The 26,088-nt window shown below is 31.7% G+C and overlaps 1 protein-coding gene across 10 annotated transcripts; it reads right to left on the minus strand.

Moving 5' to 3' along the window:
• Positions 1–4,215: 4,215 nt before the first annotated feature.
• LOC107864545 (DNA-directed RNA polymerase III subunit RPC6) lies at positions 4,216–19,862 on the minus strand. Of its 10 annotated transcripts, XM_047408996.1 has the most exons (5): positions 12,731–13,045; positions 8,457–8,508; positions 8,165–8,219; positions 7,703–7,774; positions 4,216–5,233 (listed from the first exon to the last, which is right to left on the minus strand). In XM_047408996.1, the coding sequence occupies exon 5, from the start codon at positions 5,229–5,231 to the stop codon at positions 4,509–4,511; it is 723 nt and encodes a 240-aa protein (XP_047264952.1). In that variant the 5' UTR covers positions 5,232–5,233; positions 7,703–7,774; positions 8,165–8,219; positions 8,457–8,508; positions 12,731–13,045; the 3' UTR covers positions 4,216–4,508. The 10 variants fall into 10 exon arrangements, with proteins under 10 accessions (XP_047264952.1, XP_047264954.1, XP_016566437.1 ...); XM_047408998.1 differs by lacking the exons at positions 8,165–8,219; positions 8,457–8,508; positions 12,731–13,045 and adding exons at positions 5,918–6,074; positions 19,701–19,862; XM_016710951.2 differs by lacking the exons at positions 8,165–8,219; positions 8,457–8,508 and adding an exon at positions 5,918–6,074.
• Between the last annotated feature and the right edge of the window lie 6,226 nt (positions 19,863–26,088).

Consider the following 26,088-nt stretch of genomic DNA (forward strand, 5'->3'; position numbering starts at 1 on the left):
GTGTGGTGCATCAATTAATTAGAACCTCCTATATACATATAAAAATCATCTCACAAAACTTCATAACAAAAAAAAAACTATAATTAATTAATAGTATATTTTTTATATAATTTCTGAAATTTTAGACAACCATTAATAGAGTATTATAATGAGAAATAAGGAGGAACTGTGGCTAACTTTAGACTTGAGAAACTTTCATGCAAAGCAAAGAAAGGAATCCAAAAGCATTATAGTTCCACTCAATTTTCTAAGATTTCAATATTCTTTAATTATTATTTTCAAGTTTGTCTTTGCATACTATTTCCTATGAATTATATTCTATCTTTGGTGGATTAACAACAAATATAAAGTACCTACTTACCTACCTCAATTCAAACTTTTTTATCCAAGAATTTTCACATTATAATTGATTTAGTTTGGCCTGTCTTGATTGTCTCCAATTCTAACTGAATACTCATACATCACTAATAAACTACAACAAAATAACGCATAATCGAGATTTGAGATATCATAATAATAGCATTAAACATAAACTTTAGGTAAAAATTCGATCGAAAATTCATCTATCGCATGTATTAAGCAAAACAAATAATATATAATAATAGAAGAAAAACTACAAAAAAATAATACAATAATCGAAGTATTAAAATAATAAGACTAAACCTAACCGCTACAGAGCCCAACCAAATATTCATCTATCACTTGATCTACAACAAAATAATATGAATAATTGAAATATCAGCACAATTACTCTTCTAAAACTCAGCATATAAAATTTACATGCAGAAACTAATAGTTAACAATGCATATATATGTTCACAGAGATACACCTAATACAAAATTAAAACAGATCAACAAAACTAAACATTCAACAGAAAGCAAAGGATGGGAGATTGACAATATAAAGTCAATATAGCTTTGCATTTGCACACATACGAATCATCCAAACAATAATAATGTTAATAGTAGTAGTAATATAGAACAAAAGATAAACACAATGCTAGCTTAATTATCTAATAAACCTTTACCCAAATCTGATTAAAGTACTCTATAACCTTCTATCTAAGGCCATATTCGGTAAGATGAATCAACATCATGTCCGTTCGATATAACATAACAAATCTAATCACTATTTGGTCACCTTCAACATTCAGAAATTAAAAAAACTCCAGAAAAAAAGTATGTGACTTTCAAAATAGACCTTTATAATCACATTTTCATGCAAGTATTACAATGCGTAGGCAAGACAAAAAAAAAAAGGACAGTCCGGTGTACTAAAGCTACCACTATGTGTGATGTTCGAAAAAGAATCCCATCACAAGGGTGTATTGTACGCAAATCTTACCTTGCATTCCTGTCGGAGTTTGTTTCCAAGGCTTGAATTCGTGACCTCTTTGTCACATGGCAACAACTTTACCAGTTACTCCAAGACTCCCCTTCAGGCAAGACAAAATCACTAAGAAAAAAAGGTGTTATAAGACGATAGAAACATATATAATAGTTACCTGAATTTAGAGAAAAACTTTTACTGATAAAGAACCCATGATGCTTCTATGTATAAACAAAACACTGAAAATAAAATTGATAATTTGAGAAAAAAAAACAAAGTATTCAATTATATTATCAGACGAAGAACAAAAAAAACATAGATCTTCGCGAGTTAAAATTTTTCAGACATGCTTTGAAAAGATTTAGCCCTAATACGCTAGCTAAATAGGTTTGATTAAACCCATTAATAACTCAATTTGAAAGAATATTGAACTTCTCAACAAAAAAAAAAAATAAAATTGGATCAATTGAATTCATCAAAACCAAAACCCACCAACGATCAACTTCAACTAACAAAAGAAATTACTTTGTTAAAAATAAATCTTTGCTTATGATGACAAAAAGTCGAAGTGAAGGTAGGTTTAAGAAATAATAGTGTGCTTTGACATGAAATCTGATACAAAGGTAGAGATCTTTTTACTATTCTCGATATGTACTCCATAAAAATCTTAAATCTAATAGTCAAAGAAATTAAATTGATACATAACTCTCAAAGTAGGTGGCTGCTTACCTCAATTTTTCTTTATCCGATGGTCTTTATTTTAGAATTGATTTAATTTGACCTGTCTTGATTGAACCCAAGTTCAATGGAATATTCATATAGCACCAATGTACCACAATAAAATAATACGATGATCAATATATCAACAAAACAATACATTAATCGAGATATCAAAATAGTTCTAAAAAGATATACTTTAATAAAGCTATTGCAAAAAGAAAAAAGTGACTTTACTTACTTTTGTCTTCACTTTCTTTTTTACTACAATAAAACCAAAATTTAAGAAAACTCCAGCACAAAAAAACATAAAATTTAATACTAAATCATCTATCATAGATTCAAAAAAAAAAAAAGTTAAGGTACTTTTGTCTTCACTTTCTTTCGACTACAATAATACAAACAACTTCAAAATTGAAAATTGAAGAAGAAATAATTTTATAGAAGAATAACTCAATTTCAAACAACACACATTTTTTCTACATATTTTTTCTCTCATCCGTTTTTGTTAAAAGAAAATACACTATTCAGAATTAAATGAAAATACAACAAAAAATAGCATATCATGAATGCCTACCTTTTCAATATTGATGATTGCGCATGTGATGTCCAAGTAAAACCTTAGCCATTATAGCAACTTATAAGTACATATGATATCTGCGACACCAACATTAATAATAATAACAATATTCGTACACGTAGAACTTACCTTTATTCTACTACTATTTCTTTTATGCACTAAAAGATTATGTATGATAGATCCTCAACTCAAAATAATAATAATAATAATAATAATAATAATAATCAAATAACAAAATTAATTTAACAAAAATTAACGTAAACACATATTTGTTTGAGATCACTACACGTTGCACAAATAAAATGAAAATCACCGTCAAAAGAAAGCAGTTGTACGGCGTAAACTCATTGTCATATTGTTTTCATGAGAAAACAAAGTGCAAGTCAATTTTTGAAGAATTGATTTATGTAATTTAGCTTATTCTTTTTCTTTTCCCTCATAGGAGTCGTCTCCATCGTTATCTTTATGAACGTGAGAAAAAGAAGTATATAAGGTATTTTAATTGAGGTACTTAATTTAAGAAAATAATTTGTAGAAGTTACCTACCTGAAATAGAATAGGACTTTGTAATGTAAATAACTATGTAATATAGGATTTTGCAATTTAAATTAATATTTAATATCATAAAAGGGAAAAAGACGATTTTGTTTAAAGTGGAGACTTTTAATGAAGGGTAAAAAAGGCAAGCGCCAATTATAAGGGCCTTTACACTTTTAATATAATAGAGATTATAGATATAGATTATAGATATCATATAAATTAATTTAGCCACAAGTTCCTCGCACATATAATTATTGATTATTTAAAATTAGACAATTTTATCTATTTACGAAGGTTTTTAATGAAGTACAAAAAGTTTAAAACATATATTTTATTGTAAGCAGGTATATATTTTATCGCCATAAATTTTCAGTGGTTAATGGATTTAATATAATGTAGATATAGATTTATAGATTTTTTAAATCTTCTTAAAATCAAATTTAGTTGATTTAGAATTCTTAAACTAATAAAAAAATGTTAGTTGTTATTAATTCTGATGATTTCTAATAAGGAAAGATTTTACCATAAATATATTTAATTAATTTGCAACTCTTAAATATTAGAAAAAAATAGTGATAAAACGATTTTGTCTAAAGCAAAAAAAGTTCAAACACATTTCTAAGTACTTCACACTTTTAATATATTAGAGAGAAAGTTATATTAGCAATGTTACAATAATAATTGGTGAATAAATATATTTAAGTAATAAAGAACAAAAAGTTATTTGATGATTACATAATTCGTCTTCATTAATTTATAGAGATTTCTATATTTGTATATTGCTTTGCAAATTAAAAGTTGGCAACTTAAATTTTGTTTAGGGTAATCAGACTTAATGTGATCAAGCAAATCAAATCATGAAACATGATTCTAATAACGGATAACAAGGGGATCGAACAAGCGTAGCTTTATACAGGAACTCAATGTAAGGTCTTTAATTCTCTGAAGTTGATTGACATATGAATGCTTGATTTGTTTATTCACGCTAGTATATTTGATGAATCGTTGGATTTTACATATGTTATTTGGAAAGAAGGTGAACATCAGATCAACTCAAAACACATAATTTCATTTTCGTATAAATCAGAAAGGAAAAAGAGTGAATTGTCAACCGAATTACAGATCCAAAGCATGAATAACATTTTTGTAGCAACATGCTAGATGATCAACTAAGTTGCAAACTTGATAATGCAGGGCAAATTACATTCTGAGCTCTAATATTGAAAAGTTGTGGCTTGTCATCACATTTCAACCAAATCATTAAAATTCCCAAAAGGGTTCTGTGGTAAAGGGTGTTCAGGATATCGGTCCCGTCAATGTCAAATGCTCATCAGAAGTCCATCAAAATTCAAAGTTCAACCATTTAGTGTAGTAGACACAGGTTTGTGGGGATATAATTCCATTTGGTGTACATAAACTAATCCTAGGGCAAGCACCACATGGAATTGAAGCCATTTGCCCTATTGTTTTCGGACCAGTCCCTAAGGCAACACCACTTGCACTTCGATAGCACACTGATCCAACAGCAATAGAATGATATTCTCCCAATCCGGTGCTCTTTACCTCAATAATAGCATTGTCCAGAACCATAGAGTTCAATATTTCCGCAACTTGTTGACTTGTGCACTCAACAACTTTACGTTTCTTCAAGAAGTCGTGGATTCCCTCTGCAGTAGCAACTTTCATCATTTCTATGACTTTGAGACACGTGTCTCTAAGAACAGTGATAAATTCTTTATCAAGTTTTCCTTCTGAGTACCATGCACCACCAGTCAAATCTTCCGAAGGTTCAAACTCAACAGCCATGTAATGTTTCCTTCCCTTATTTTGGATATTCACGACTTGTTTTATCAACTTCTTTTTCACAAGCGACGTCAGGGATTTATCCACAATAGTTGGTGCAAGGTTTGCCTCTTTTTTCACCTCTGCCACCCAGACACCCAAATTCTTTTTACTTCTGACAACATCCAGCACTATACGCTCAGCATCTACAAGTCCCTGAGTAGGTGAATCCATATTTGGTCTTTTCCGCTTCATGGCGGCTGCTTCACTTGATCGGCTCATATCTGTGAGCACAGAAGAGCAAATAAATAAAGCACAGTGAGATGAGTTTTAGCTTGATTCTTATCATATTAATGAAAAATAGACAACTCAAACTACATAGCGTAGAGAAAACAAAATTTCCAGTTCATACTCATGTAGTAACTAGAAGCAGGAGGAAAGATCAATTCTCTCCCAATAATCATTCCACCAGAAAGTTAAATCAATAAAAGCATGACCACACTTAGGCATGGCAAACGGATTGTTTGGGCTGAACAAATAAATGGGCTAATACCCAACCCTGCCCAAAGGCATTTGGGTCAAGATGGGCTAAACTATGGGTCATGGGCTATAATACAACCCGCCCAAATACAAATCTTTACAACATTCTCGATCTTCATTCTTCTGATTAGCCTATCATTTCACAATTCCATAGTACATGTGCACTAAGAAATTAAATTTCGCTCTCTGTGTAACATAAGTTTCTATCCATTTTTATTCTGATTGGTGTAACATGTTTTTTCCATGGTGCTTCACTATGTTAAAATGAAGTCTGCTTCGTTCTTTTTTCTTTTATTTTCAGACTTTCTATTACGCTCCACTCTATCTTCTTCCTCTTTTTGCTTTGGCCTTTCTCCCCTTTGCTTTCTATTATACGACTATACATGTATTACTTACTACATAAAAAACACTGTTGATTAGAATCGAACCTTATGGATTAGTGCTTCTACTGTTGATAATGAGAACCAACAAAAGTTTCTGCAACTTATAAGAAAGAAAAGAAGAGCAGGCTTTCCTGAAGCAAACTGTGCACCAAGTACCACAGTGGTTTATTTGCTGTAACAAAAATCAAATTCCATCTTGTATCTGTACGAATTTAACGAGTAACAACTGAAATAATTAATGTTCATTTTAGTAAACGTGTCACAGGAAAAAGAGTGATTCCTTAAAACTACAATGACATTAATAAGGACATGATATAACAATCAATAGCTGTGGCCTATTGCCTTTTACAGTCTTTCAATTGCATCAGCCTAACAATTTCAAAATTACTAGAATTTGGAATTCAAAATCTCAAATTACAGCAAAATATAAGTCAAAATCTCGTATTGAATACTAAATGAAATTACAAAAGTTGAAAAACAAAAAAAAAAAAAAAGTTGCATGTTAACAAAGAAGTTTATGTAATTTATATATATATATATATATATATATATATATATATATATATATAAAATAAGAAAAAATTTATCCCAAAATTAAGCATCCAATTTAAACTTTCATTCTACTTCACTTAATTATCTAAACATTTTGATGTTGATATACCCACTGGTTCAGAAATAAACAACAACAACATACTAGTGTAATCCCACAAGTAGGGTCTGGGAAGGGTGAGATGTACGCAGACCTTGCCCCTACCTTTGTGGGGTAGAGAGGCTATTTCCAATAGACCCTCAGCTTAAAAGGAAAGTTATTCATAGGTGGATCGCAAGAAGAAGACAAATGACAGCAATATCAAGATATAAACAAAAATGAAGAAACGGATAGTAGAAACACATTTTGGTTCAAAATAAACCCATATCATAAATTGTCAACATTTGTAGAAGTGCTGAACAGGGGATTGAGAGTGAAAGAGAAGAAGATTACGTTCTTTTAAAAGTTTCAGAAAATTGTAGCCTTAGATCTTGTTTTGGTGACTTGCACGATCTGATGAAATTACTGGACAAAAATGGAGGAAAAATTACTGGAGGTGATCCTCACCCATCTTTTAATGAGGGAGGGAGGGTTTTCTTCTCCGGGAAAGAGGGTTCAGGGACTTTAGTTTTGGGTTTTATTCTTTTAATTTGGGCTTAATCTTGGTGCAGTCTTTCTTATGAAAGCTAGAATTACGAGGTTCTCGCTCTTCAAAAATGTCATTGGGTGTGTGTCGGAGACTCGGATCCTCCAAAAGTAGTGCATTTTTGGAGGATCCAACACATGTGTGGCAACATTTTTGGAGTCTCCGAGCAACTTAGCAACACAATAAAGGTAAACAAATACACCAATTACATTGTTTGCAGATCCAGACAAACATATCAATATACAGGAAAAAATCACATAGAGTTTGATTAACACGGTTTTATGAATAAATACAATTATTTCATAGGGAACAAACAAAAGAATCCAAAGGAAAAAAGAAGACATAAAGAAATGGACAGACTTTACATTAATGCAACAGGTTGTGCGATGATAACTTCCAAATTTCCCATTAGATTGGACATAATTCTGGTAATAGTCATTGGAAAATCTGAATAATGACAGTACATGGAATCCAATATTTTAGTAAATGACATAGATGTTAAGCTCTCCTATTTAACTCACATTATTAATCAACTCTGAAATGTTTAGTTCTTATGATATACCCTTTTTCTATATTGACATAGAAACTAGGAGCAACAATTTCATTTTGAAAAGGGGAACTTCAACAGAAGTTAAAGAAGAGAAGAAGATTTTACTTTGCCTTCCCAAATGGTTCTACAAGTTGGTGGATTGTTATTTTTCTATTCGTCTAGATTCTCCTTTCTCACCTGTTTGAAAGACAACAAAATTTAATATCATCCTCAAAACTCAATTTAACTACTCTAACCTTAATAAGCATTTATAAAATGGAATCAAAAAGCTTCCCAGGAAGCCTCAAAAATATAAAAAAATTAAAGTGATTTACCTAATCATTAACAATAATATTGATTATAAGTCGAATATAAGCAATTCCAGGCACACATATACACATCCATACATGACAAATTTCTACCCTTTACCATAAAGTGAGTGATATCTATGTTGATCGCATCAATAAAAACATAGCATATACAATCCTACGAGTGCAGTTTGGGGAGGATAGTGGCTACCCAGACAAAGGAATCGATTATATAAAATAAAATTTATAACAAGGGATGATGAAGAAAAAAGCAACTTACCGGGCTCAGGAGGAGTAGAAAAGGCAGAAAGAGAGGAGGAGGAAACCCTTAAGCCCTATGTTTATCGGACAAAAACTAGAGTTAAAGGGGGTGTTTGAATGATTTATTTTTAGGTGCTTTTAAGGGGTTTGATAAAGTAAAAAAAAAAGTGTTTTTAAGTATTTATTTTTAAATTAGAAAGTGTTAAAATAAGTTAAAAATCAAAAAGTAGAATAATATTAACTTAGTCTGTTTGAATAAGTTGAAAAAAAGTGTCTTTTAAAAAGGGATGATGAAGAAAACAGCAACTTACCGGGCTCAGGAGCAGTAGAAGAGGCAGAAAGAGAGGAGGAAACCCTTAAGCCCTGTGTTTATCGGACAAAAACTAGAGTTAAATAATATTGATTATAATCCCTTGTTATAAATTTTATTTTATATAATCGATTCCTTTGTCTGGGTAGCCACTACCCTCCCCAAACTGCACTCGTAGGATTGTATGCGCTATGTTGTTATTGATGCGATCAACATAGATATCACTCACTTTATGGTAAAATGGTAGAAATTTGTCATGTATGGATGTGTATACGTGTGCTTGCAATTGCTCGTATCCGACTTATAACCGACTTATAATCAATATATTTAGAGATTAACAATTCCTATTAGAGTGATACAAATAGCTTGGCACTTGGTGCCATATAGCTTATTGATTCTTATAAGTTTCTTCTATACTACTAGGAGAAAGAACAATATTATTGTTAAAGATTAGGTAAATGACTTTAATTTTTTTAAAGCTTCCTGGGAAGCTTTTTGATTCCATTTTATAAAAATGCTTATTAAGGTTAGAGTAGTTAAATTGAGTTTTGAGGATGATATTAAATTTTGTTGTCTTTCAAACAGGTGAGAAAGGAGTAGAAAACTAACAATCCACCAACTTGTAGAACCATTTGGGAAGGTAAAGTAAAATCTTCTTCATCTCTTTAACTTTTGTTGTTGTTCCCCTTTTCAAAATGAAATCGTTGCTCCTAGTTTCTATGTCAATATAGAAAAAGGGTATATCACAAGAACTAAACATTTAAGAGTTGATTAATAATGTGAAAGTTAAATAGGAGAGCTTAACTTTTATATCATTTACTAAAATATTGGATTCCATTAAGTTGTTCAACCTGAGGGAAGTACTATCATTATTCAGATTCTCCAATGACTATTACCTGAATTCTGTCCAATCTAATGGGAAATTTGAAAGTTATCTTCACACAGCCTGTTGCATTAATGTAAAGTCTGTCCATTTCTTTATGTCTTCTTTTTTTCTTTGGATTCTTTTGTTTGTTTCCTATGAAATAATTGTATTTATTCATAAAATCGTGTTAATCAAATTCTATGGAATGCTTTTCCTTTGCTCTATCATTATTGGTGTTTTTCCTTACGGAAACTGACCTGGGATTAATTTGACAATAAAAATTAGAGTGGTAATTCATTAGTAAACAACATAAAACTTGTAAAGAAAGGAAACCATCAGTTTAACAGTGTTCCTATGTGACAAACCATGCGGAGCCAGTTCCAATTCTTTGACGCTGAAATAAAACTACTTATCATCAGATAATAAAAGAAATATCCACTAAAGATGAATAAGGAAAGGTAACTAAATTGATCCATCTGCACTTCCCAATGTAAGTTCGACAATGGATCTTAGACTGGTAGTTCAACTGCATAGGTGTTGCTAGAGCTTTGATTGGGAATCTAAATAGTTCCTCCAATTAGTTGGTTGTATTTACTGGTGTAAGTTAGACAATTAAACTTAAATATCTAATAAGAATCCCTGAGAGTACTGATTCAGTAAGTAAACCGACAGAGATGACTTTGTCTATGACAGACTCTATTGCCACTCAGCTCAAGTCCATCAAGGACGTCTTTCTACTGCAACTTTGTAGCGTGGTGTCCTGGATTTACATTATCTCATTATCACAAAATAAATTTTCTGTAGCCTAACTCCCTAACTCCATCACAGGAAACATAATCTCAGTTCTCTCTAGTTTTATTCGTTCAACATTGTCATTGTGATGGAACTATTTTGCTATAAAGGTCCTGCAGGTGTCAAATAGAAAGTGGAATATGCTTTCATCTACACTGGATCTAGTCTTTATGTTGTTATGATATATCTGACATCAAACTTCTGCCATATATAATATCAATATATACAGAGAACAAGACAGAAATTCAGGGCTAAAATTACCACAGGACATTTACAACTACATCCAACGTACTATACTTGCAGAAGAAAATTTGGGACATAATTAGGACACACTATAGGAGTATTGAGATATGAAGAAGGTAAAAGAGATGCTAGTTCTTAGCATATCCAGTCTAGCAAAGTCCTGATCAAAATAAAGTGGCTGCACAAATACATAAAGTTTGTATATGTCTAAGTGTAAACTTCAAAGAGTTTCTTTCATTTTTTTCTTCTTTTGAAAGCATCACAATGCTATTTATCACTCCTCTCTCTCTATACCACAAAATATTTGAATTAGTATATCCTCTCTAGGTAAACTAATAACACTTCTGAAAAATAAAAATACATAGATTCAAGCACAGAACGCTATGCTCTACAGAAGAATTAAGTCCATAGTTATTAGCTCTAGAAGTGTCAAAAGTATATCCATAGTTGCTAGTTCGAAAAAAATGTGATCATGACTCGATGAAATTCAACTCTCTTTCTCTGAATAAGTAGGCAAAAACCATGTTGTTCTGTCAAGTTGATGCAATTGAGCTTTTGTACAAAGTCCAAGCATCTCATTTATTTATCCGTCATGCTTTGTAGTTAAAAGAGAACCACAACAGTCTAACACAAGCAAAAATAACCTTAACCATACCATGGGTTGGGATGTAGAGAGGTTGCTTTCGATAAATCCCCGGCTCAAGGAGTAACTATCTTTTACTACTACTACAACATACCCAATACAATTTCACAAATTTGAAGAGGGTAGTGTGCACTCACACATTATCCCATATCTTGAATAGACCCTCAATAATGCCTTTATCTATTGAAATACTGATATGGAATATAGATTGTCATAGTTAAAAAAGGGGGAGAGGCTTTTTTCTAATGTATCTGTAACATTCAATTGCATAATATTTTCTACCACATATCCAGGACTAAATTGTTTCAAATTTTGTGAAGTTTCAAATGCTAATCCAGAAAATTGTATTAATATTTCACCAAGTCAACCTCTATTCCTCTTCGAATAAACTATCGCCAACCTCTTGCATCTCCTTACACACCTCATAGTTAAGGTAAGAAACGTATAGTTCAACTATGAAACTAAAAAAAAAATGGATACTTTACGTGCGTTTTTGATCATTTAACTCATTTATACTTTAAAGTGTGTTTTTGATCTATTTCGTCATCATGTAAAAGGTGGATTTGTACTCACCTTTAGCTATCTATAAAACGACAACCTCGTGCACTAAGTTCCCGCTATGTGTGTGATTCTGGACCACTATTTTACACAGCCTTAACTTGCACTCTGTAAGATGATGTTTCCACAACTTCAACCCGTAACCTTCTTGCCGAATGGAAGCGACTTCACCTATTACGTCAAAGATCCCTTTCTAAATCAGCCTAACACTATCCTTTTATTTTTTATCAAGTATTCCAGATTCTTGATGCAGCAAATGAAGATGGCGGATATCAAACACATTTGATCAAAACTTAATGAGGAAGAGCCTGCTAGGAAGATCTAATTATCTAGCTTTCTAGCTACCCTCCTTTATTTTGTCTTGCTTTGCTATAGAGGAATAAAATTGAGTCTACATCTGCTAGAAAAACTAATACCGTTGATTTGCTCCAAGAACCCCAATATCTATAATATTGTGTTTCTATTCAACTTCACAGAGAAAAAACACCGAGAGTAATACCATGAGTGAGGTTACAGAGGGTTGTGTATGCAGATTAATTAGAAGGTAGATGCAGTAATCTCACACAAATATAATACAAAAACATGCATAGTAAATAATATGATCTTATTTGGAATCAATCCTGGGAAATGAACTCCCACTATATGTCGTATTGTTAACCATAATCATATGAACATAACTATACACCCCTATAACCATCCATTAATGTGAAGTATGAGGAGGTCCTACAAGTAACCAGAATAAATAACTATCAAATGATACGATAAGCTAAATCTATGAACAATCAAGTGAAAGCCCTGCCGTTACTTTTATCAAGCACTTGACCTGCAATCTAAATTTCTAAACCTTAATTTTAACCCCATTTTCACTACTCCAAAAGCAACTTTTAGCTCAAATTCTCTTATCAATTAAATACACCCAGCTAAATATAAAAGAAACGTACAACTCAAAATTCAATTTTTGGAGTCTGAGGTTCGAATATAAAGAATACCTAAAAAATAACGGGTAGACGATGGAACTAACTTTTAATCGAGAAACCCATGCAGTTTCTCTGGACAATCAAGCCAAAGTTGAGTTACTACTTTCAATACAAATGTGAACTCGCAATATCAACAGATAGCCCGATTTAAACCCTTAATAAGATCAACAAAGAAATAGTATAAAGCAAGAACTAACCAATTGATAGAATGATGAGCACCAAGCGAAGCGCAGAAGATTTAACTTATGTTTTGGAGAGAAGGAATAGGCTGCAAATTTCAGCGAAAGATGGAGAACTTTGGAAGTACTAAAAGCTTCAGTGGTAATACTTAGTGTTCCAGTAGCGATGTAGTCGTGGAGTTTTCATCAGAGGAGGAGGACGGCGGTGATTGCGGCGGACGAAGCAGAGGAGGACGGAACTGGACTGTTCTTGAACAGGGGAAATAGAGTATTTTTGGTAGTGTAAAATTACTCTTATTTTTGTTAGAGTAAAATTACTCTTCTGCCCTTGGTCGTTCATTGCATCGGTCTTCTATATAGTAGAAATTTAATTGCTTGAATAAATATTTTATTTGATATAATAATAAGAATAATGTTATAAAATAAAGACAAAATCTTAATATCAAACTTTGTTTAACAAATGAGAGAACTAAAGAGAATTTTTGTAATATATTTGTTATTACTTCTTACGTATATATAAAATGTAGACGGAATACATATACAGGCCCCTGAACTATTTCACTTTTCCCATATAGGCACCTCAATTAAGATAGGTACCTATTGAACCCTTTACTCCTTCACAAATGGTTTCAATTGAGCCCAATTTGCTGACGTGGCAAAAATTATAAAACGTGTGTAATACACACGCTAGTGACGTGGCAAAGTGGCAAATCAAATAGTGACACGTATTATTTTAACTTAAAATAATTTTAATTTTTTTTTAATAAAATTAAATTTAAATTAAAAAAATAAACTAATACACCCCCACCCCACCAGCCTTTCTCTTCCAACCCCCCCCCCCACCCAACAACCCTTCTCTTTCACCTCACCCCCCCACCCCAATTGAACACAGGCCCCCCTTCCTTTTTCGTCTATTGAACAGCCCCCTCTCCTTTTCATCAACTGAACAGGCCTCCCCTCGTCGATTGAACACAGCCCCCCCTCATCTGCTTAGGAGCGAGCTGATTGTGGAAAGTAAAAGGAAAAAACTGTTTTAGGGATTTGGGTTGGAAAAAAGTGGTGAAAAGATTTGGGTAGTGCGGAGGACGGAGGTGGAGAGATGGTGAGCAATCGGGTAATGGTTATTCCGGCCATCGGCGATGTGACGGAGTATAGAATCGTGAAATTTGTTTGAAGTTAAAATTTGTTTGGATAGTATAATTTGGTTTTGCTAAATTGTATGCTTCTCATACATATGAAAATTTCACAGTTGAAAAAATTATTAAAAGTCTTCTAATTTTATACAATCTTACTATATGCGTGCAGACAATAATTCATAAATAAAATATCGAAATATCCTAAAATGATAAGTGAATTGATATTCTTTTTCTTGGTTGTAGCCATTAATGGAGGAGAAGAAGAAGATATGGAGAAGAAATGAATATGGTGATTATTTAAAAAAAAAAAAATATTTTAAGTTTCTTTTTTTTTTTATTGGTTGGGGTTTTTTATATTTAATCTTTTTACTAATTATGGCTTCTCACTCTATATTTGGAGTGTGTATTACACATGTCACGCCAAGTCAGCGCCACATCAGCGATTGTGTTCAATTGACATATTTTATGAAGGAGTAAAGAGTTCAATAGGTACATGGTTTAATTGAAGTATCTATACGGAAAAAGGTCAAATTATTGAGGAGCCTGTATATGTATTCAGCCTAAAATGTATAAATTGTGTCTATTTATAGATACCATACTTAGTTTCTAAGTACACCAATCTTGACTTCAAGTTGGTAAGTTGAACAAGTATGTATTTATTCAAATCCAAATTAAATACCAACTTTTAGTCTTCAAATTCAATTTGAACACCAGCTATTATTTCTAATATCTACAGTACTATAGTATATGAACATCCACCAAATACATTATTTACAATACTCCCCCTTAGATGTTCATGTGAAGAGAAATTCTAAAGTAAATAAGATGTACAATAAGGGTTTGTAATACATCTTGTTTGTTACCTCATTAAAATCCTTACCAGGAAAACTCAGTGAGATAAAACCTTGTTTAAGAAAAAAAGAGTACAACATGTATGTACTCCCCCAGATAAAAATATAACTTAATGTCTAAGAGACGGCGCATCCCAATGTTGTATCTCAACTTCTCAAATATTGAGGTCGGCAATCCTCTGGTAAATAAGTCTGCTAAATGTCACTGGAACAGACCTATCGCGCGTCAATATCACCATTCTTTTGGAGTTCATGTGTGTAGAAAAGTTTTGGCGAAATGTGTTTCGTTCTGTCTCCTTTTATGAATCCACCATTTAATTGTGCTATGCATGCTGCATTGTCTTTATATAAAACAGTGGGTACTTTGTTGCATTCCAGATCACATTTTTCTCGAATGAGATGTATCATGGATCTCAACCACACACATTCTTGGCTTGCTTCATAAATAGCTATTATCTCCGCATGATTTGATGAAGTGGCCATAATAGACAGCTTTATAAATCTCAAAGATATGGTAGTATCCCCGCATGTCAACATATTGTATGTTTGATATCGACATTTATGTGGGTTAAATAAATACCCAGCATCAATATAATCAACAAGATCGGAACTGCCATCTTTAGAATAAATTAAGATCATATGTTTGATCCCATTTCGATGTCTCTCCTCGTAGGAGCAGAATTGTACCTTGCTAACAAATTAACCAAAAAAGATCAAATTTTGTAGTATTTACGGGATACATTAGTACATCAATTGCACTAAGATATGGTAGTTCATAATCAATTCATTTTAGCATATTTCTCATGTCAGTAAATAATATATTGCTTTTGAAAACTCTTCAGGAGTTCCAATAATTTTCAAGTTATAGATTTATGCAATATAAGGATTATAGATAAGTTTCCCAGAAACTTTTATATGCTTCAAAACATTTTGAATCCTTAACCAAGTTTTCATATAAATTTTGTCAAGTGATAATATTCAGCATTTTATCTGTGACATCTTCAAGTGTCTGAACTGCAAATCAAATAAGAGTTATGCTTATCAAGATGCATCCTTTTATGTCTTTTCAACGTATGTTCATAAATGTACAAATATTTCATTTGTCAAATACTTCGAATATATATCCAGTAGTACGCATTGTTAGCTGCTTCATTAAAAACCTTGCCAGGAAAATCCTGTGGAATAAAATCTCAGCTAAGAAAAAAAGAGTGCAGCACACGTATTATACTCGCATAGTTTAACACACACTTTTATTCTTATAAATAATGCTCCGCAATTCATAAGTGCACCAACTGCACTAAAACATAATACTTACTAATCATTTTCCTGAGATCAAAATTGATCTGTTTTCAAATTAAGCGATCTTTGTAATTATAAGGTATCCAATAGAATCGCTTTATAACATTTTAAATCCTTCAAGGATTTTCATATAACTTTTGTCATCTAGCTAGACATGACAATAATTTATTATATATATTCAAGCTTTTCAATATTGTCAAACTGAAACAAACTCCATTTCATCCACCACAGGAGAATAATTCTCCTACAATAATGCCAAAAACTTTGTGAAATCTTTATGCCCCAAGGCACAAGTCATACTTTATATCTTACGAATTTTACTTTCGCATAGTAAATCATTTGTACCCCAATGGCATTATACTTCCGGTCTTTGGATTATGAGTCCAAATATTCACTTTTCAAGTGAAATAAACTACTTGAATTACATATTTTTATTTGGCCAATAATTTATCTGTCCGTACTCTTTGACAGATTTGTATCCAAGTTCCTCGATACTATAAGCACTATATTATATCAAAGACATCATCGACGATTGTTTGATATCGATTCTAATAAGACATAACTTAATGGAGATCTCCTCATATTCATTACAATTCAGGTACCTGAACCTTTGTCAAGGTTTAATGAAGTGTTATGTCAGTGCTCTTTCAAAGTATTTGCCTCGTTATCATGACCATCTTGATCATTTGCTCCTTTTTCTTCAAGGAATTTTACCTTTGAAACCGATTGGTCTATCATGCTTCAGGCGTGTCATAAACTTCATCTTTTTACAGGCTTTTCATTGGAGCATTTTACAATTGAATTATCATATAGAGTTGGCAAACATATCTGACAATTAGTTTGCAACATTTTGCAAATGAATTTTCTCTTAAACTTCAAGTTCACATATACATTATTATGAGGATCTAGATAATTTATTTCATGCACAATTTTCAACTGTTATTCAACTCTCCCCCTAATGTTAGAAAATCTAACATTTATTTCCAACTTTATTTTGGAATTCATATTTGTGCATTGTGATGAAGCAATTGCATCATATGCAGCACACCAAAATTTTTGGATGAAATTTATCTGGTTCTTGACCTTGAACCAATAGTAATAGGGGAGCTTTGTTGGATTGATGCATATGAATGCTGCTATATTTTGAATGGCACATCTCACATCACATTTCTTTTGGGATATTTGTTTTCATAATCAATGATTTAGCTAGAATTGGAGGCATATAATTTCTACTAAATCAACCAGCATTATCAACATAATTTATAGTTTGGAACTATGCTCTTAATTTAATAATTCGAGCAAATAACTTTGCAAAAATTAAATTGCTAGTTAATAGAAAAGCACATGTGACCATATCATAAATGCATCTAGTAAACTATATAATAGCAATCGGTCCACATGGCAGGCGAACATTTATATGTTCCAAAAAAAAAATTAGGGAATACATCTCAACCTTAGCTGGTACAATGATCAATTCATTGTGAGAACAAGCAGCACATGAGAATTCGCAAAGAGTCTTTTATTTCTTCAATATATGACCATATGTCTCAATTATTTTTGCATCACATTTAAACCGAGATGGTCAACCATCATACCAACAGATATTTTTTTCAGTAAATTTTTAATTTACTTATTGCATGTGATTCTGTCATCATGCACATAGTTGTGTATAACAATAAGAGGAAAAGCGCGGATAGCCTTACCCGCGTTGATTGTAATAATAAAGATATAACATCTTTTCATTAATTATAGTCTCAATATAATTTATTTTTGACAAAATATTTGAAACTTAATAAGTTTCTTTTGAAACTTAATAAGTTTCTTTTGAAACTTAATAAGTTTCTTTTGAAACTTATTACAATCTCAATATTATGAACAATTTCATTCTTCCAGATAGTAACACTCAAGCTCCAAAGCTCTCAATTAATTTCGTGTACTACACATATTTTACACACCATTCATATGATGAACATCTCCTTCAAGGAGAAAATCATATAAGTATAGCCATAATCTTAAAATATTATATATGCAAAACTTGTTTCTTGCTTTTACCCTTTGGCAATCCAAGATAAACATATCAAAAATATTTATGTCATACTACAAGTACACGATCAATGATCATTTATGTTAAAATAAAATTTACGCGATCAATGATCATTTATGTCAAAATAAAATTTTCTTTTTTTTCTCAAACCTTCCGTAGAGGTGAGATGTGACATTTATCCAACCATGCATCAACATGTCCTTATAAATAATTTTTATCTCATCTTGACAAATTCATTTCAAGAATGATCGATCATTAACAATACTTATCACAAATCCCATTCTCTTCAAGGAATGAATTATAATCATATTCACATGCTTCATAAATTTTCATTAGAAGTTCATTCTTGCGCTATGAAATTTATTATATTTACATGACAGACCTCAACATCACTTTGAAAGGTCAAGTGTGCCATCACTTTATATTCCTTTATTTTTTATGAAGGATTTATAAACCTTATATCAAATTAGGTCGGACGACAATCACATGTTCAATGACCTTTCATATCATGCTCATTAGTGTCAAAAATTACCTTCACCTTTTGAAGGATCATTTGAGAACTCATAATGTTCTTTGAAGAGTATTACTTTCTAATTCTTTAATATATATATGTTGTGTAATACTCAATATTCACATCTTCGAGATGACAAAATTGTTCGTGCCAACTTATGAACAAACTTGTACTAGTAAACTCCAAGTTTACCATGTTATATGAGTTCTACTTAGTAAATTTCAGATTTACTAGAACATGAATAGTTTTTCAAGTTTGCTATTTTGGAGTATATTTCATAATATTTCTTCTCAATTATTCTACCTTTTATGGAGGTGTTACTCCTATCACATTCACCTTAGGGAATGGATATGTAACTTTTAACAATCAAAATTCTCATTCCCGGGAATGAAATATAATGATGTCTTAAGCCTATCAAATTATGATAGCTTAGAATTTCTTTCAAGATATTGTTCCTTCATGAGGCGTGCATATAATGTAACGAAAGATTTTATCCTTGGTACACCTATATTCATATTCATAAGTTCAATCACTTGTGTTCTTTTATTTGTCTTCTTTCAGACATATTATGCACTGCATGCTACCACATTCACTTCAAGGAATGTAGCATATTCAATGGGATATGTTTCATGACTTTTCACTTAACACCCATTATTTTGCCTTAACCATCATAATATCATCAATATAGTGTATTGAGATCCAATCTCAATGTCTTATCCATATAAAGACGTCTTAGGCATAAATTGATGAGACTTAAACTCAATATCTTATCATGGCTCATCGGGATTCTAATCCAATGTTTTATCCTTTTAATGAGATGAAATTTGAACCCAAAATCTTATAATCAGTGACATAATATGTGAAATTATACAACAAAATTCATAACGGACCTTTGAATATCTTTCCTTTAAACAAACAAAATACATAAAATTTATAAATAAATAAGCATCTTTAAAGACAAACATATATAGAAAATTATGACTTTTGATACCTATATCACGTACTTAACCAATTCTTTGGTTATACCTTTGCACAACCATATTATTGAATCCTTCAAACTTAATTAAATTGTTAAACTTTACGATAAACTTCATATCTCACCTTCTAGTGATGTTCACCGAAACAAAAAATATAAGAAATTACTAACCTTGAAATCCTTTAGATTTATAATCCCACCTTGTTTGACAGAATCTCGTGCTGATAACGTGTTATAAAATAAAGACAAAATCTTAATATCAAACTTTCTTTAACAAAGGAGAGAACTAGAGAGAATTTTAGTAGTATGTTTGTTACTACTTCTTATGTATGTATAAAATGTACAAATGGTGCCTATTTATAGATACCATATTTAGTTTCTAAGTACACCAATCTTGACTTTCTAAGTACATCAATCTTGATTTCAAGTTGGTAAGTCGGACAAGTATGTATGTATTCAAATTTAAATTGAAAACAACTTTTAGTCTTCAAATTCAATTTGAACACCAACTATTATTTCTAATATCTACAATAGTATAGTATATGAACATCCACCAAATACATTATTTACAATAAATAAGAAATTATTAAGATAATTCTGTATGATCTTTTTACTAGGATGTTTGTTTTTGTAAGATGAAGAGGAAACTAAATAGTATATAAATTCAAAATAATCAAATCAACTAATTCAAAATCGATTTTTTAAAAATAATTTCAATTTAAATACACTTGGATAGTAATTTCTTGAATCTAAAAAGAAAAAAAGTTAAAATAAAATTTTAATATATACAATTAGAAGTGTCCAAAAATCCAACCCTACTTGAAACCTACATGGATAATGGCCCCATGGCTTTCAAGGCCCAATGCATATCTTGCCTAGATGGACCTGTGTTTTCCAGGCCCATGTACGAAATATGTCGGGCCTTATCAAAGCATCTTCGTTTTAAAAAATAATCAAAACATTGTAAAATACTAATAACAAATAATATTATAATTTCACAAGTGGAATTCGAGAATAATAAAATGTGTATAGTCCTACCCCTTATGAGTTAAATAAATTGTATTCATTGATAATGTAACTATAACCAAATCTTCTATTCCATTTGTTTCCTTTAATTTGTTTGTGTTACTTTCTATTTAGTCTATTTAAAAACTAGCCTCAACTTCCTTTTTTAAATATTTTTTAATTTTAACTTTCTTCATATTTAAGACTACAAGATTTAAATATATTTTAACACATTTACATATCTTTAATTAAAATTTATAACATTTAAAAATCTTTTTTATTTTCTTAAACTTCATATCAAATTAAAAAAAAAATAATTAAAAGACATAGTACTTTTTTCCTTTTAAAACATTTCCTTTTTTCTTTTTATTTGGTTTCCATCTGCCCGCATTGGAGCCCTGACTAATCCGAATCGCGCGTTGCAGGGCCCATTAAGGTAACAACGCTCCCAATAGAGTTTTCTCAATACCCAAGATTGAGCTCTCGACCTCTAGTTAGGGGTGAAATAACCTCATCCACTGCACCACAACCCATATTGGTTCTTTTAAAACATTTCCAATAGATAGCCATAAGATGCTTCTGAAATGATTGAAATATTCAACGAAAACATTTCGTCAAAATTATAAAAGTCTTGAATGATAGTGATGTATACCAAACAATAAATTAATCCAAATTCCAATAATTTTCCATGAATATTTTTGTCCCTTATATTTTGTAGACGTAGTTGACCATGCCACTTTTTCATATAATAAAGTTTCACATTCAATGTCTGCTCATTTTTATTTTTTTTAAAGAAACATAATGTACGCTAATGATTTAACTTTATGACTTTAATTTTGAAAACAAAGACAAACATTATTAATTATAAAATTTAACTCGAACACAACCTCATGGTCGAAGGTGTTATATAGCTTTTTTCAGAAACTTGTCGACTTAAAAATCCGTCAAGTCTTTTTCTTTAACGAGTTGTTCCATAAATCAAACCATCATTATTTATTATTGATGTCACACTATCTTGAATTAACTAATTATTTTATGTAAACATTGTATCCGACAGGGCGGATCTATGTAGAAAGTATGGGGTGGCACGGTATCCGCATTTCTCGGATGAAACTCTGTATACAAGTTAATGTATAAATATTATGCTTGGCACCCACAATATCAAAGGGACTAGTGGTGTAAGTGGTCGAAATTGTTTGGTTTAACTCTAACAACGCGGGTTTGAAACCCGCTACTTTTAGAATGATTTTTAGCACTTGTCTATTTTCTCTTAAAAAAACAACATAGAACCCGTGACCTCTTTTTTACAAAGCACTTGACATACCAATTAGGCAAGTCTTCATGTAATACTAATACTTGTTAGATATATATAATTATAGTTTACTCTTTGAATATTGATTCCACTATCCTAAAATATCGTACGAAGTATACGTTATTGTTCAAAATAAGGCGTCACTCAAAGCTTTTGAATCTTGGATCCGCCTCTGGTACCCGAGTAAACTCTTCCCAAGAAAATTCTTTTCTCTGTGTGTGGCTTTTGAAAAGATTGCTGATTTGTGATTTTGTTTTATATTTAGAATTTTATATGAATGATGACATAATTCTTACTTCATGAATTGCTGTTAATAAACAACAAGTACCTGTTTTGTACCGTCAACTACAAAGTTTGTTAAAACAATGTCTAATTTTATATTAAGCTATTGAGTCATACTCATACTATGAAGATTTGGGAGAGGGTGGTTGAGCGGAGATTGAGGAGGGTCGTGTTCATTTCGGAGAATCAGTTTGGATTTATGCCCGACCGCTCGACGAGAGAAGCAATCCACCTAGTGGGGAGATTGGTAGAGCAGTATAGAGAAAGAAAGAGGGATTTACACATGGTATTCATCGATTTGGAGAAGGCGTATGACAAAGTTCCTAGGGAGGTTCATTGGAGATGTTTGGAGGTGAGGGGGTCCCGGTGGCATAAATCAGGGTCATTAAAGACATGTACGATGGAGGAAATATTAGGGTGAAAATGGTGGGAGGAGACTCAGAACATTTTTCGGTCGAGACAGGGTTGCATCAAGGATCGACACTTAGTCCATTTCTGTTTGCGCTGGTGATAGACGTGTTGACGCGGAGTATTTAGGATGACGTACCTTGGTGTATGTTATTTTTAGATGATGTATTGTAGATTGATGAGACGCGCGGAGGGGGGAATGAGAAATTAGAGGTTTAGAGGCAAACCCTTAATCTAAGGGGTTCAAGTTGAGTAGGTCCAAGACAGAGTATATGGAATGCAAGTTTAGTGACTTGAAGCAGGAGGACGATATGGTGGTGAGGTTGGATTCCCAGGTTGTCTGTAAGAGAGATAGTTTTAAGTATCTTGGGTCTATGATTCATGAAAATGACGAGATTGATGAGGATGTCTGTAAGCGTATTGGAGCAGGTTGGATGAAGTGGAGGCTCTCCTCGGGTGTGTTGCGTGATAAGAAGGTGCCTGTAAAGTTTAAAGGCAAGTTATATAGAGTGGCAGTGCGTCCGGTCATGTTGTATGGTGTGGAGTGTTGTCCACTAAAGGGGATAGAGTTAGGAATGAGCTTATTCGGGAGAAGGTGGGAGTAGCCTCGGTGGAGGACAAGTTGCGAGAAGAAAGACTGAGATGATTTGGGCATGTGATAAGGAGGGGCACGGATGCCCCAGTGCGTAGGTGTGAGAAGCTAGTTGGATGGCTTCAAGAGGAGTAGAGGTAAGCCAAAGAAATACTGGAGAGAGGTGATTAGACATGACATGGAACTGTTACAGCTTACTGAGGACATGATCCTAGATAGTAAAGTGTGGAGGTCACGGATAAGGGTAGAAGGCTAGTGCATGTGTCGTTTGTAACTAGTATTTAGGGAGCTCTTGTGTAGCCGAAATAGTAATACTAGGGCTATGTCTTTGGGTAGGATCCGATAATGTAGGCTATTACTAGGTGGGTGTCCCTTTTCTTATTCCATATTACCTATCTTTTATTTGCATATTCCCCGTATTTTCGTGTTTTCGCTTATTTCTATCCCACACATCTTGTTTCACGTATTACTACGATCTTGCTAACTTTCCTTTATCTTGAGCCGGGGGTCTATCGGAAACAGTCTTTCTACTTCTTCGGAGGTAGCGGTTAGACTGCGTACATTCTACCCTCCCCAGACTCCACTTAGTGGGAATACACTGGGCTTGTTATTGTTGTTGTTGAGCGTTGTTAATAAGGTATTTCTCGGACATAAAATGACGTGGACCTTCTTATTAATGTATTTGAGAAAGACAATATTTGATGTGTTGATCTCTTTAAAAAACGTAAGAGTTTATGGGATATTCAAGATGATCTTCAATGAAATATGTACCTTTTTTTTTTTTACCGATATGAGTTAAAATTTAGAATAAAATAGTCTCCAAAAAATTCTAACAAAACCTTAGAGTTTGAAAAATATTGAATGAGCTTGTTTTGTAAAGACCTATTATAAAAGGCAAACAACATAAATCCCGACAGTTTGAAGCTCAGTTACAGAAAATTTCAACATTTTACATAATTACTAAGATTTTGGGTTTGCCGAGAAACATAATTAGCTCTCGTTACATCTGACGAAGATACTTTTTTTTCTTTGTAAAGATACATAATTAGCTCCCGATACATATTTTTTAATTTGGGCCTGTCGAGATACATAATACATTCAACAAAGATGTATTTTTTCTTCGTAAAAGATAGTACATAATTAGCTTCCCGGTACATCCAACGAAGAACCATAATTAACGAAGTTTTTTGTAATTACTTTATAAGGGTGAAGATTTGTATAAATATGGTAAATTAAGATGTATGTTTATGTTGTTTTAGTTATTTTAAATCCGATAAATTTTTAAGGACTACAAAAATTCCAAAACTAGAGAAATTAAATGAATTGTCATGGTCCATTCCAACTAATGGACATTATATTTCTTCTAATCACACAACTATATCATCTATATATTTGAAAGGTTTATTAGAGTTGATTTGTCAGTGGATAAACATTATAAGCAACATAAACACATGATGTACTGAAGTGAATAGGTATTAGTTTGGTAATAATTAGATTTCATTAATTAATCAGGTAGAATAAAGTCATAAACCAAATAATTAAAAGTACTAGCTAGATAAGTACTTGTACATAAGTCATAACTTTCTCTTGATTGTTTCCTAGGATTTTATATGAATGATAACATAACTCTTACTTCATGAATTGCTGTTAATAAACAATAAGTACCTGTTTTGTACCGTCAAGTACAAAGTTTGTTAAAACAATGTCTAATTTTATATTCGAGCTTATTGAATTTTTCATAACTATTCCCTCAATTTCGTTTTAGTTGACCCTCTTCCTAAAAATATTTGTTTCAATTTAGTTGTCTCTTTGATGAAATCAAGAGGATTTTATTATGTTTTTTAATACTACTCTCGCTATTAAATGACTAAATAAAGTATATTTATTCAAATTTATATTCTCAAAGTATAATTAATATGGCTAATTTGGTAAAATAAACACATGATTAATATTTTTTTAATGGGTGTGCCAGGTCCATAGGGACAAACTAATTCTAAACGAAGGGAGTACTATGTAAACGTAATGCTCAAATTCATTTTCATAATGTTATTACTAGACTCCAGATTTAGATTGTAAGTATATTTTTTTTAATTATGATTTGAGCGCTGTTACTAGGGTATTTCTCGAACATAGGGTATTTCTCGAACATAAGATGATGTCGACCTCTTTATTAATGTATTTGATTGGCAACACTTTGATATTTGAGAAAGATGATTTTTGATATGTTGATCTCTTTGAAAATGTAAGTATTTATGGATATTCTAGATGATCTTCAATGAAATATGTACCTTTTTATCGATACGAGTTCAAATTTAGAATGAAATAGTTTCCAGAATACGAACCTTAGAGTTTGAAAAATACTAATTCAGTTCGTCTTGTAATTTTCAATTTTAATTTTGATAAAATTTCAAGGCCTACAAAACTTCCAAACTTGTGAAATTAAATGAAGGAAAAAATATATAACACCACAATTTATCTTTGCTAAACTACATAAAATTTCTATCATTTTTATTAATTACCTAAATCCTTTAAAAAAAAAAAAAAGTCGGATACATCCACAAATCCATAAATTTTCAGATACTATTATGTATTTCCCTTTTGTCTAGTTAATGTATTATGTATCTCGATCAAATAATTTCGGAAATTGATGTATCTCATTAATCAAAATTATGTAACTTAACTTCAAAATTATGTACCTGGATGCTAATTATCTATCCGAACAAAAATAGAGTAATTAACTGTTACATTTTTTAAGTTTAAAATTATGTATCTCAACTTCAAAATTATGTATTCAAATGCTAATTATGTGTGCAAAAATTTTAAAATACGAGGTTATTTGTAATTTAGCAAAGAACAAAAATAGAGAGTAATTAGGGATAAGGTTTTTGGGATTTATGAATTGTTGAGGTTCATTCAAACTAATGGACATTATATTTCTTCTAATCACACAGCAACATCAT

This window comes from Capsicum annuum, chromosome 3, assembly GCF_002878395.1.
Source record: "Capsicum annuum cultivar UCD-10X-F1 chromosome 3, UCD10Xv1.1, whole genome shotgun sequence".
Classification (NCBI taxonomy): domain Eukaryota; kingdom Viridiplantae; phylum Streptophyta; class Magnoliopsida; order Solanales; family Solanaceae; genus Capsicum; species Capsicum annuum.